This window comes from Trichomycterus rosablanca, chromosome 4 (genome assembly GCF_030014385.1).
Source record: "Trichomycterus rosablanca isolate fTriRos1 chromosome 4, fTriRos1.hap1, whole genome shotgun sequence".
Taxonomy (NCBI): Eukaryota; Metazoa; Chordata; class Actinopteri; order Siluriformes; family Trichomycteridae; genus Trichomycterus; species Trichomycterus rosablanca.
In genome coordinates, this window is record NC_085991.1 from 36,973,236 (window position 1) to 36,988,313 (window position 15,078).

The following is a 15,078-nucleotide window of genomic DNA, read 5'->3' on the forward strand; positions in this document are numbered from 1 at the left end:
GATTTAGAAAGACGAGAATATATAGTATGTTCATACTAACAATAGTATGAAGCGTTTTCTTGGATTTATGGAGAAAGCCCTCCAAACATTTAGTCGTGCAGGAATGAGGATGCCTGGCTGAGTGTAATTTAAGAGGTTTAATTCAGTACTAGATCATGCTGGGATGTAAACAGAAAATTACTAGTGAGCTCCATTCTCATGAATTACAAGTTCCCAACAGTAATTACTTCAAGCTTCCTAAAGTTAATGAAAGCAGTGATTAAAACAAGCTGACACTGATTGTAAGCAGTAAGGGAGGTTACAATCACCCTATGGCATAACCTTATGACTCATTGGCACTTTGATGAGGTCAGAGGGGATGACCTGCTCTGACTGTCTGGGTTGTGACTGCTTAACAAATGTGATTGATTACTCACATGGGGAGAGGCATGGATGGACAGAACGAATAAACAGAAAGAGGAAGTTAAGGCAAAGTATTAAACTTCTATGTTTTTCAGATGACTAACGTTTCAGTCATTTTTATGCAGTGATGAGTAGTGTGGTGCTCAGACAGTGCAACAGAGGAGTAAAAACTAAAGCAATCATGTCAATGTGGACTCAATCGCAAAGCAATATTTGGAACAACCTATGGAATCTATACCACAATAAAATAAGCCTGTTCTGAGAGCAAATGTGACCATACATCCCTCTGTTTGTACACTGTGTATATTTATAAAAGGTCACTAAATAATAGGTTATATTTTTTGTGCTGGATGCACTCATACCCACAGCACATTTAAGCCTATGCTAAGAGTAATCTACCATCTGTAGAACACCAGCTCATTAGTGTTCCCATAGTGAACACTTTCCATTGTTGGTTTAGATGGGGTGCAGGGTGGCCCGGTGGCTAAGTGGGTTGCACTGTCGCCTCACAGCAAGAAGGTCCTGGGTTCGATCCCCAGGTGGGAGCGGTCCGGGTTCTTTCTGTGTGGAGTTTGCATGTTCTCCCCGTGTCTGCATGGGTTTTCTCCGGGTGCTCCAGTTTCCTCCCACAGTCCGAAGACATGCAAGTGACATGCAATTTGGATATACTAAACTATCCATGACCGTGTTCAATGTAACCTTGTGAACTGATGAATCTTGTGTAATGAGTAACTACCGTTCTGTCATGAATGTAACCAAAGTGTAAAACATGACGTTAAAATTCTAATAAATAAACAAACAAACAAACAAACAGATAGGGTACAATTACACAAGAAACTGGACACAGTAATAAACCATATACTAAAGGCACCTAGGTGGTTTGTGTACCAAGAGCCTAGCGGATAGAGCAACTGAAAGGTTGTGGGTTTGAATTCCAGCTCTGCCATGCAGGCTATGTTGGACCCCTGAGCATGGCCCTTAACTCTCTTGGTTCCAGGGGTGCCATACAATAGCTGCCCCTGCACTTTGACCCCAGCTTCCAAAGTAGCAGGGAGGATGTGTAAAAAGCATTTAATTGTACTGTACACATTATCATTATCATAAAAATAAATAATGACTATAGCTACAGCATGGGTGTGCATAATAAACAGGTTTAATAATCCACACATGAGAGATAGAGAGATCATTAACAAATAGAAGAAGCAGTAATTATTTTACCCTGTGACTACGATTTTTTACTTTTTATCTGTAGCCCCAAGAACAAATGAATCTGGTTGACTCTGTGAGAGTAACACTAAATAAAGTGTATGGATTAAGAGAGCAGCTATTTCCAGCCGACCCGCTGGCCTCTGAGAGCTCGCCACTGAACAAGGCTTTTTAATCTTCCCGATTCCTTCTGGGAAGGACACAATCACTCAGCATGCTTCAGTATACAGCCTGGAAACCCGACTCAGTCTAAACACTGTGGTCCAGCTGTGTGCTCTGTTCAGCGCAACACTAAAACTGCATTCATTCAAACACACAATTACAAGTAGACACTCAGACTTCACTTATACCATATAAATGGTTACTGACCCAAATATAAATCAGTGTAAACAAAATTATATTGATTTAAATATAATGATATTCACCGTGTGTAAAGAAATAGTAGTTTGGGTAAAAACAGCATATAGTAAAAATAGAAAAAAATTAAATCTCTACAACATCGTTTACAACACAGTTTGTTTCAATCAGCAAAAGCCACATGAACAAGGAAGTTTATTCACTAGCCCAGCCTCTGTCTGTTAATGGCTGAAGTACCAGTAACATGAATGGCCAAACAAGGAAGAAACTGAAGAAAGAACTCTACATCAAGAGCTTCTTTTAAGCAATCGTAAAAAAATCAAGAGGAAAATATTGCGAATTCATGTTATTTTGATTGATCACCAATCATTGTGATGGAACATTACTGTCTAGTGGGAGCGACCTTTGTCTGGATGGCAATGTCCCCATTAACAGGGCATGAATATTAAAAGAACTCATTGGTTCGAAACTTGGCGCTGCCACTGGTCGGCAGGGCCCAATAAAGCAGGCATAATTGGCAGTGCTTGCAGCAGACACAATTCTGCTAGGGCGGGATGACTGGACTATGTTGGTGGGATGACCAAACTATGTGGGTGGAGTCTTTAAACGCTGTCCATTCAAACTGGATGACCGAGCCAGGAGGATATTGATCAGTGAGGCTACCGAGAGGCTGTATGGCTGATCTTGGTCAGTCTGTGCATGTGACAATCTAACAAGGTTTACTAAAAGCAGATCTATATGGAAGAACGGCAAGAAAGAAGCCACTCCTGAAAAGTGCAATGCTAAAATACTTAGAGGATTCCAATGTTATGTTAAAGGGTTGGTTCTCTTCAGCAGGAACTGAGCAACAGGTCAAGATTAAAGGGGAAATGGATGCTGCCAAGTACATCCAGCTTCTTAGGGAAAGCATACGGCCCTTTGTTAGAGAGCTGAAGATGGGCAGAAGGTTCATCTTCCAGCCAGACAACGAACCTATAAACACTGCCAAAAAAAACAAAGCAGTGGCTTATGGATAAGAAGGTGAATGTCCTTCAGTGACCAAGTGAGAGCCATGACCTAAATCCGATAGGACATCTGTGGATGGACTTAAAGAGAGCAGTGTATTGCTGGTCACCATGAAATTTGACAGAATTAGAACAATGAGCAATTAAGAATGAGCCAATATTCTCAAGATAGATGAGCAAAGCTGGAAGGGACGTATTTACATTTTCTGCATTATCCAAAGTGATTTACAATTATGACTGAACATGATTTTGAGCAATTGAGGGTTAAGGGCCTTGCTCAGGGGCCCAATAGTGGCAGTGGTGAGGCTTAAACGGGCAACTATCTGCTTACTACTCCAGTACCCTAACCACTGAGCTACCACTGTCCATATCCAAACAGACCAATGGCTGTGATTAAAGCAAATGCTGGCCCTATAAAATATGCAATCAGGGAATCGATCCCTTTTCCCAACCCTATTACTCTAGTTTTTCTTTCTTTATTATTATTTAAATCATTTACTTACATGTTGTAATGCAAAATGTGTAAATAAAGCTGGAGAAAGATAGCTTTTGTGTGTTCTGACTTCAGGCTGTATGACAAAAAGGTGACTTCAAAGAGATTTCAAAGGGGTATGACGATTTTCTATAGGCATTGTAAATCCTATGTCATCCTAGTTAAACACTTTAAAACTGCTTCATATTAAATACTGTAAAGATTTTCCCAAATGATTTAAGTTCCATCCATTGGGTACATTTCCAGAGAAATATGCACCTTGCTACATTAAAGCTGTTCTGACAGCTTGTAATAGCCCAACACACTTTATTTCCATTAGTCCTTTAATACATCATCTGCAAACTAATTCTAGATGTGTAGATATGTAAAAGGAGGTTTTACGCTGTTCGGCTGCTCCATATTTCACTGCTAATTTTAATTTGCCTGCCTGTTGGGAATCACATCATTTTCATATCATGCTGAGGGTGAGTGCTTGTTCAGTTGAGCATCAAACCATGTTTCCTTATTAATAAAAAAGTGGGTTATCTGCTTCCTCATTACTGGATTTGTTTTGACTGTATGGGAAGTGAGACATACAATAAGAGTAGGAGAAATGCTGTAGTGTAAATTACAGCACTGTTTTGTTTAATTCTAAATAAAAGAAGCAGTAATGGAGATTTATTTTTAAGCAAAGTGATTGCAAGATTAATATTCCAACTGCATATTATTTACACACGTTATCCTGGAGAAACAGCTGTTTGGCAGTCATTCTGATCCTTTTATACACATGCACTTATTTTACTGAGTATACTGGCTGTACACATGAATAAAAGCAGGTCCAAACCTGCTCCTCAAACACACACACACACACAGACATATTGTTTTGGGAGTGTGTGTGATTCAGGGAGGGAGAATGGAGGTTGTGGGATGGATATTATGTGATGTTTCTGGACAGCCAAAGAGGTCTTAGTCTTGTGACTTCTGATGAGATGAAATGCTGTGTGTGTATATATGAGCACATTGAAAAGGTCAGGATGTTTACCGACTGACCCTTAAATAGCACCACTGGAAGCTTTTTCATCATCTTTTACTACAGGCTTTAACAGCTGTCGTTGCTCACACTTGCATCCCCAAACACACACTAAAATGTGTTTATATGTGCCACATTTGCAGATAACCACAATAAATCTTCAGGTCTATATTCTCAAATATTAAGTACATTTTAAATCACTAGCCTACACCTCATGGTTTGTAGTTAAAATACAGTGTCATGGCTAGACCCGACTATTGCAATCCTGTTCTTTACTCTCGGCAATAAGTCTGAACAGGTTGCAAAATGTGCAAAACCCAGCTGCTAGGGTTTGTACCCACACTAGACCATGGGAACACATCACTCCCACTCATCATTGGCTTCCTGTTCATTTCAGAACACAACATAAAATACTTCTAGTCCCTGCATGGCTTGGCTCCAACCTATCTTTTGGGTACCTTGACTGACAGACAGTGTGGTTTTGAATGATGTATGTTTCTACAGTATAAGAGTAACTTAAGATCTATTAATGATCCAGACTAGTGTAAGTAGGGCAACCTACTGATGAGACCATGTGATGTAGCCGACTGAACCCTCATAGTGATGTACTTAAGGCCTTTAGGCCAAACGGCTCTATACTGGTAAATAAAGAAGCTTGTAGTGACCAACATTACTAAGTGACAAGCATTAAAAGAATACTTCTTAGTTCTCAAACATAATTGCTGGCTGTTAAAACAATTTCGTGTTAGTGAGGAAAAAACAGCTGACTAAAAACATACTTACAATGAAAACCAAGTGGTAGCTGTTAATAACCTTACATTTTATTTAAAATCAAATAGGTCCTTAATGAGTTTATGAGTTGTCTGAGCGAGTATAAAAGCCTAAAAAATTGCTTATGTTTACTTAGATGTTTCTGGTTTAGCAGAAATCATAGGCATTGCTTGTAATACCACTGTGGTAATGATTCATGATTTATTCTTGTAAACTAACAACACTATTATGAAACAGTTTTTAGTGTGCGGAAGTAACAGATAAAACTGAATTCAGCTGAGTGGAAAATGACTCATTAGACCAACTAACTCACTTGAACAGCATGGTTGTTGGTCATGTTGAGTCAAAAGGAACCAAAAAAACAGATATAGTGAACTGGCATCATTATTTGGTTGTCAAACACATGTACTTATGACAAGTAAAAGTGCTTCTTAGTCTCACATAGCCATAAACATAAACCTTTACAACCCTTTAAACATGTAACAGTCATGTTTACGTTAAGTACCTAAATTTGGTACCTAATAACAGTGAGATTTTGTTGTAATCTCCTTTAAATTGCAGTCTATCTCATTTAAATCTGTCTATATTAAATGGATATTGTGGCTGCATTAGTATTAAAATTATAAAATATATATATATAAGGTTTGAAAAATAACATTGAGGAATTGATGTCATGCCACATTTCAGTGGGTACAGTTAAAGCACCAGTGCTATTGCTAGATCAAAGTAAGATTTGTTTCCTCTCAGTTTGTATCATAAGTGACTGTGATACCCTCTTAAAAGCGGATCTGTAGAAATACAACAAATCTGAAAGCAACTGCTCACTGATACACTGGATTTACAGGCCAGAGTTCAAGACATCAACACAACAGAAGCAGATCCGCATGGAGAAAGTGGCAGCTATAAAAATGGCTTGCTGTTTGTAACATACTGCCCATATTTAGGAAAACTTAGCCACCAGATTAGATTCCAATACTAATTTGACCTAATACTAACTCACATTTTAAACAGGCAGGGGGTGATACATGTCAATCCAAGTAGCTTATAGCAAACCTGAGCTTATACTATTAGTGTAACTATTATTATTATTAGGGGCAGTGGTAGCCTAGTGGGTAGGGCTTTGGGCTAGCAACTGAAAGGTTGAGGGTTCGAATCCCAGCTCTGCCGCTGCAGACACTGTTAACCCTCTCTGCTCCAGGGGCGCTGTACAATGGCTGACCCTGCGCTCCAACCCTAGCTTCCAAACAAGCTGGGATATGCGAAGAAAGAATTTCATTGTACTGTGTACACGTGTATATGTATTATGACAAATAAAGGCATTCTATTATTTTGACCAGGGATGCAAAATTTGTCTAATTCATCTAATAACCAATCATCATTAGTCAACAGTTAACTGATCACCGATCACAGCATCCTATTAAAATATAAAACACAGAGTTTCATCAAGCCTTTACGCTATATTAAACTAAAACAGCAGAATAGTAAGATGAACATATACACTATAAGCAGAACCAATTATGCCTAGTTCACATGACATGATTTTTGCCCTGATTTTCACTCGGCGACTGGTCAGCGCTAGATTTGCCGGCTCAGGAGCAACTCAGCTCTCAATCGCTATGTGTGAATTACTGAACCACTCGATCCAAGCGACCGAAGAGAGATATCTAGCTTGTCATATATCTGGATCCGAGTTGCCCGACTGGTAATGAGTGCTATGTCGAACAGCCGATGAGAACACAAGCTAGTGTGATAGTGTGTTTATATCAAAATACATCGGCACACACAAGATTTATACAGTACTTCTGACCTTATTGTTCTCTACAAAACATAAGACCAACAAACATTGCAAAAAATATTTATTAACCTCCAACTCACTATAGAACAATTCATGCTGTTCTTATACGCTGCACATCAGCACACAAACTTTGATCGCTCGCTACTTGTTGACGTGCATTTTTGGACGTGGTATCATTAAAAACCCTCGTCACTTCTCACGTTTGTTTTCGTGACAAAACGTAGTTTGGGAGACCAGAGAAGCTCGTCTGCGATTCCAGTTGGTGATAGATGGTGTAGTGTGAAACCCCCTATCGCCGATCAGTCGTGTAGTGTGAAAGCCACACCGACTTGAAAGACTCCCGATTACAAGAGATCCAGTTGTGTAGTGTGAACTGTACAGTGACCTGACGACTTGGAAAGTCGTGTAGTGGGAACATGGCATTAAGCATTCAGACTGTAGATTTAAAACAGTAGCCAGTACCAAACTGTTCATTTAGTAAGTAAACATGCTAATCGTTATTTAATAAAGGTAATTCTGCCTTTATACTGGAACATGACCAAAGCAAAGCATTCAAAATCCAAATCATTTTGGTAAAAATAATAAAATCACACACAGGCAGTTCAACATGCAGTCAAAAATCAAACTGTTACAAAACAGATTCTGTTTGGGGATTTTAATGCATAATTTAGATCGGATTCATTCTCTCAGAAAGAAACTAGTGCATATGAACTCTGGGTGAGTCAACTCAGCAGTCTAAGCTCGCATGTCTATGCAGAGAAAGCTAAAGCTACTATCTTAGTACAAACCAAGAGTCAGCAACAGTTATCGGTTAGCCTATTAAGCCTCGACATCCCCAACACTGATAATAAATTACAAACATTTACTCAGTGTAGCACAAGCAAAGAGCTGATAATGTAAAAACGTTTTTTGTTATTCTAGTTACAGTAATATATTTTGGTATTAATTGTTATTTTATTAAGTTGGTTTTAATTGCTTGTGTTCCATATGCGGTAGACCAAGAAAAGATGAAAACAGAGAGTGTATGTAAATGTGTGAGGTCCTCGGGAAAAATGTGTAATCCTTGTATTTTCAGCCAAAGTGTGAAACCTCAGCTGTCTTTTTCCACCTCTCTTTCTTGCTGTTGGCTGTAACTCAGTGATCTGCTTATTGCTTCACAGCTGCTTGTTCCACCACCCTGTACTTTTATCAGTATGGCATCTAGTTTTCCACTCACACTTGCAAAATGCCTTCTTAACCAAACGCAGCCATGAGCTCAACACCACGGCGCTCCATCAGATCTTTTACTTCAGTAGGTTACTGTAGTAATTGCCTGCTTTATTGCGTACAGAAGGAAATCTGCTCCACTGTTCACCACGTGTCAGACAAAACTCACACAAGTGGTGCAAGTTCAAGTGTATGTATTTGCATATTCATCCCTGCGTTTAGATTTGTTCATCTGCTCTTCCGTCTCGCCTTTATCTGATTTATTATCTTTACATGACCATCCTCTCACTTTCCCGTCTGTAACGTGTGTGAGGCTGAGTACTTACTGAGGACACAGATGCTGGCCTACTATTTTTAGATACTTAATGACTGCAATATAACACAGTTTAAGCCATAGAACATACACCATAATATTTAATACTGACATATGGCATTCTGGTCACATTTGTTTACTTCAAATATGTGGCAGCTAAAAGAATATGCTTACTCATGAGTATGGCTGATGTGGCCCGATGTTATGCTAATGTGTAATAAAAAAAAGTAACTAGGGCTGAGTCCAAAATCACATACTTCCATACTGAACAGTACGCGAGAGCAGGTGTCTGAATATGTAGTATTCATTATACAGTACACGGGTAGCTATAATAAAGTTTATATAAATATGTTTTTCTCTTTATATGTAGGTAGTAGGGGAGTATGTAGAGACTATAATAATGAACTGATAAAACACAAATTATATTTTCAAAACGTTGCTGTTTAATATGCCAATTACTATTAATTTTCAACAGTGGATTGACTTAAAAGCAGAGCTACTCATATCTCTACAAGTCAAACAAAAGTGAACTGCTAAAGTGCTGTTAACCTCCGATTCACCTTCACACACATCATGTCCCAATATAAACTTCAAACTTTGCTCATCCTATAGTAACTACAATAATGTCACTACACTAATGAGAGCTTTAAGACCTCTGCTGCATCTGTAGTATTTTTTTACATTTACATTTTCAGCATTTAACAGACGCTTTTACCCAAAGCGACTTACAGTATACAGTCTAAGCAACTGAGGGTTAAGGGTCTTGCTCAAGGCTCAACAGTGCAACCTGATAGTGGTGCGGTTTAAACCAGTGACCTTCTGCTTACTAGTCTAGTACCCTAACCGTTAGGCTACAACTGCACTGTAGTATTTGATTAGCATCAGTTTAGCCAAACTTTTTGTTTAAAATCAAACATTCACATTTAAATTGCCGAACTAGTTCTGTTCAGTATTTATTTTTATCTTACCTACCAACTGTATAAAATAACTTTCATCAATAAACAAGGCAGTAATGATGTGTTGAAATACTTTGATGTGTTTTGTATTTTGGTGGGACGCTATTAGCATTTACACTTCCTTATGCAGACACTGTTATACAAAGCAATTTCCAATTGTGTCCAGATACAATGCAAGCAATTAAGGGTAAATTCCTTTTACTTAGGGGCCCAACAGTGCCAATTTGAAGGGCTTTAACCAGCCACCTTCCAATCAATAGTAGCATAACCACTGAGCTAACACCTCTGTTATATGCTTGTTGGTTAACCATTAATCGTTGGCTTCAAGTTGACTACAAAATTTGCATAACTAATTTGTATATAAACGTAAAGTGATGAGGAATTCAGTGTCCCTGTGTCCTTGCAGGTTTAAACACTCGGTTAGCAGTCATGTCTAACTTAAAATAAACAGAACAGCAGAACAGTATCTTTGTTTAGTGCTTCCTCAATTAACAAAGCATGTGTGGTGAACAAATGCAGAATTACATGTATAATTGACACTAAGCTGTATTAAGCTCAGTTTTAAGCAGCTTGTGATCATAATGAGTGTACAGTGCATGTTCGTCTAAATGAGACAGAACTTATATGATAAAATGTGTTAGATTAGGATTAATGTATTGTGTACAAGATGGGCATTATATAGTCTTCTTTATGTAAGCATACTGTGTTATTTTAGTCTGATTGCCTAAAGTTTTTGCTTACTGCTGATTACGTACACAACAGCATTTTCTTACTTCAGTATCACTGAGATTCAATTGTAATCTGCTCCTTTTTTTTACTGCAGTAGTAAAAGTATAAATAAGTAGTACTTAATTTGGAGTGTAAACATAGTAACTAAGCTATTTACTAATGTAGAATGATGCTTTATAAAAAAGTGACCAGTTGTTTTGCTGAATACAATGCAATACCAAACTGGCCTCAGAAAGGCATGACACTGCAGATTAGTATGTATATTCTACAATACTAAGGCAAAAAGTAGTCTGGTTGGATGTGAAGTAAACTCTAAAATTATTTTTGTTTTGCTCTATGAAGTTACTGCATCTGACACAGAGAAGAATGAACACCAGTTTTACAATGGTCTGCAGTGCCACGTGCTATTAGGTTGAATGCTGTAGGGTTTTACTTTGAAGAGTAACTCTAGAGGGAAACATTAGGAAGAAGAGTGTATTTCCGTCTTAGTGGTGTGGGGGAAACTGGGGGAGGGTATTGGATGTCCGGAAGAGTTCTCCAGCAGTGAGGAGAGATGGAATAAGGGAAATGAAAGTTCTTTTGTTATTATGAGCATGAGGTTCTGAAGGCTTATCACTAGATTAAACCAGACCGGGTAAGGATCTGTATTCCAATAATCTCTTGTTGCACAGATTAAATCCCGTTTGGAGACCACCAGACTCCACAGTTCACAAATGGTTTTACAAACTATTTACTTTTAGTGAACTTGTACTTAAGGAAGTCTTCTGAGAAAAGTCTTCTGAGAAAAATATGGTTTGTGCAAAAAGTCTACTCACAACCGGCAACCAAATGTGGGTCAGCTTAACAGAAGTGAAGCAGCAGTTCCCTAATGTATAAATTCAGTGAAACAGGTTTGACTTCATGCTCAGTTAGACCAAAACAACAGTTTAAGCAGGTTAATGCTTTAAAAAGAAACAGGCGAGCTTTTCTTACCTAAACACTTTAAGCACTGCCAGGAATAGATTAGTGGGTCAGTGCCAGATCTCTGGTTTAAACACACCCACTAAACCTGCAGTGTGTCTTTTGGCTTGTAAATTTAGATTAGCTTGGTTTAGACAGTGTAATAACATTTACAAAAACTGTTTCCACATAAACTGGAACATTTTGTTAAATGGAATAGAAACTAGAATCTGTTATTTGCTCTCAAACATTATTTAACTGACAAAAGTATGAACTTTATGTGTACAACTAACCTGACTGTACTTTGTGCATATAAACAATTCATTTAATTTGATGGGTGCAACGACCCTCAAGTTGGACAGGTGCAAAATGAGAGTGAAACGTTTTTAAAAACATGAAGCGTAAGGTACATAATTTTTAGAAAACTATTGTCATGTATGCCATTTTATGAAGAAAACCTGAAACTATTTCTTTAAGAGAAAGCCATTCATCAATTCTAGTCAGAAATGAATACTACAGTTCATTGCTAGTATAATCCACAGCATAAACTACAGTTTACTGATAGAATAATCTGATTTGACTTACACATCATGGATTGCCAGCACAACCTAAGGCACTACTAGAATGAGTATTGACTTGCCCAGTGCAGTCCTCCAATTAATTAACAAAAAGGAGGGGTGTGAGCACAACAGACATCAAATAACACTAGTAGAAGTTCTCAAAATGCATAGTCTCATAGACAAAATTGTATTTACCCAATCTGAACATGTGAAAGCCTGTTGAGTTCTCATAACAATCTATAGAGTTTGAGAATAGACATCTTGTTTGCAGCATGAGTCAGTATGCTTACATCTGACCTTATGTCTTGTGTGAGAAAGCACAAAGAGAGTAAAGGTTATTTTGTTCTGCAGTTCTCTGCTGTTTTCACAATAATTCCAAGAGAATTCCCTGGAGAAAGCATAAGAGCATAAACTGCCAAGAATACAAAAGACTACATCTGGTAAAACCAGTGATAATAACAGATTGGATATTTCAATTAGCATAAAGGTGCATTTCTAACCTTCCTGAATGAAAAAAGCTTTAAATCTAGTGCTTTCCTCAATTTCACTTTAAAGTTCATGAATAATTTACAAGAGGATGTGCCCAGGACATATTAACAAGCCAGCCTAACGTAATACAAGAGTAATTTGAATGACTGTATTAAAATTTTTCAAGGCAATTTGTTCGTATCCATATTGTAAACATGTAGTGCTGCTTGTAATAGTGAATTACAATAAAACCATGTCCCATGACTTAAAGTAAATGTATTAATGTAAATGAGAAAAGCTGTAATGCGTGTTGCTGCTGCTTTAAAGTAAAATTAAACTTTAAAAAACACCTTAGTCAATAGTCCTTTTTCACTACAACATTGATAGATACATCTAGGAGGAATGCAAAATATGGATTTAACTGTTTGTAAAGCAATAACTGCTAATGATTTTTAAAAAAAGATGACCAGCCAAAGCACAACTTTACACTCAACTTCAAATGCAGCATCCTTACTAGAATAAAGTGAATATACCATGCACAATGACCTACTAACCTAGTTGCAATCTGGAGAAATACCCAACTAGAATACTTTACGGTTACTAAAATGGACTTTGAGAGAGCATGCCAAACCCCCTTCAGAATGTAACCAGTGGTGAAAAATCAATCATACAACCTTAAAAGGTTACAGCACCAACACTACCTACTATGCCATCATGCCATCTGTTGATTATATGCTTAAAAAGTACATTCCTTTAACACAAATGGACATGGCATTTTAACTAACAAAATTAGCCCCATCTTTGGTTTACTTACCCTATTTAAATACAAAAGTTAAAGAGCTCATTTCTCAATTAGAAACTTTGTAGTTATGTTTCTGCACAGTATTCGAATATTCGGTTTTAAACGCGAATTCAACGAATATTCAAAATGTCCTTGTACTTATATGCCTATATGTATGTGCTAACACGTGTGCACTTTTACAACCAAAACTCACAAGTTTGGACACATTCATACAAACAAATCAACCACGATCAATCGATTATTCGTGTTTTTATTATTCTTACCTCGCAGTCGTACAGTTCAGTGAGCTGATCAATGATCCACTCCTCCAGGTTCAGTCTCTTTCTCAGTTCTTTCCGATCGTACTTTACTGTGACTCGTCCCTGTTTTCGGACCGGGGTCTCGGTTTTTTCAGTACCGGGGGGAGTTTGGAAGAAGACCCGGGGCTGCGGGCTCGACTCCGGGGTTGTTACCGCGGCCATGGTCTGCTGTTATGGCTGATAGTGGAAGTCTGGAAGAAACTCTGATGTTGGATTGATTGTCCTCGCTGTGTCGGTCGGTTCAGCGTGAGAAAAAAACGCCACGTAGAGAGGAATGAAATCGTGTCGGGTGTCGGTTAAGACACAGAGGTGCACTTCAGTAGAAATACGTGCCGAATACTGTTCTGTTCACTATAGTAAACGTAACTGAGCTTAATGAACTCACACTAATGTTTCTGAAGCAGAGGAAAGCTCAGCACGTGTCCGCGGCTCTCCGGAGTGAGCACTGTTAGTGTGTGTGAAGTGAACTGAAACACACACACTCCTCTTCCTCAGCTAATGCAAAACACTTGCAAATCTTATCCGTGACTTTCCAACTCTTTGCCGTTATTCAAACCAACACAAAGAGAAACAAGCAGTCCTCTATTCTCCTTTCTTTCTTCTCCCAGCTCATTTAAGCCTTCCTTCCCCTCCTCTATCTTCTCTTCCTCTACTACTGACTACTGCTGATCAGCAAGCCGCTCTATGCAAACACACTTACACACACGGAGCTCATATTACTATCTCTGTGAGGTATTTCACTTGTCTATACCGATTAACCAAAACAGCGCCACCCCCCAAAAACTACACTGCAATGCCTGTCGTAACGGTTGATGGTACTTTACTTACCTACGTACTTACTGACTGACTTACTTAATTACTTACTTACTTACTTATGACTTACTTACTTACTGACTTACTTACGTACTGACTTACTTACGTACTGACTTACTGACTTACTTACTGACTTACTTAATTACTTACTTACTTACTTATGACTTACTTACTTACTGACTTACTTACGTACTGACTTACTGACTTACTTACTGACTTACTTAATTACTTACTTACTGACTTACTTAATTACTTACTTGCTTACTGACTTACTTACTGACTCACTTACTTACGTACTGACTTACTGACTGACTGACTTAATTACTTACTTACTGACTTACTTACTTACTGACTTACTTAATTACTTACTTACTGACTTACTTAATTACTTACTTGCTTACTTGCTTACTGACTTACTGACTCACTTACTTACGTACTGACTTACTGACTGACTGACTTAATTACTTACTTACTGACTGACTTAATTACTTACTTACTGACTTACTTACTGACTTACTTAATTACTTACTTACTGACTTACTTAATTACTTACTTGCTTACTGACTTACTTACTGACTCACTTACTTACGTACTGACTTACTGACTGACTGACTTAATTACTTACTTACTGACTTACTTAATTACTTACTTGCTTACTGACTTACTTAATTACTTACTTGCTTACTGACTTACTTACTGACTCACTTACTTACGTACTGACTTACTGACTGACTGACTTAATTACTTACTTACTGACTTACTTGCTTACTGACTTACTTACTGACTTACTGACTGACTGACTTAATTACTTACTGACTTACTTAATTACTTACTTGCTTACTGACTTACTTACTGACTCACTTACGTACTGACTTACTGACTGACTGACTTAATTACTTACTTACTGACTTACTTAATTACTTACTTGCTTACTGACTTACTTACTGACTTACTTA

At 37.9% G+C, this 15,078-nt stretch overlaps 1 protein-coding gene across 1 annotated transcript in view; it reads right to left on the bottom strand.

The window, feature by feature from the left end:
- The window catches only part of ppp1r14bb (protein phosphatase 1, regulatory (inhibitor) subunit 14Bb), a 37,148-nt gene extending 23,202 nt beyond the window's left edge, over nucleotides 1–13,946 (bottom strand). The window contains exon 1 of the mRNA XM_062993282.1: nucleotides 13,274–13,946. Within this exon, the coding sequence (XP_062849352.1) occupies nucleotides 13,274–13,471 (198 nt within the window). The 5' untranslated portion in view covers nucleotides 13,472–13,946. The remainder of the gene's footprint in view (nucleotides 1–13,273) is intronic.
- Between the last annotated feature and the right edge of the window lie 1,132 nt (nucleotides 13,947–15,078).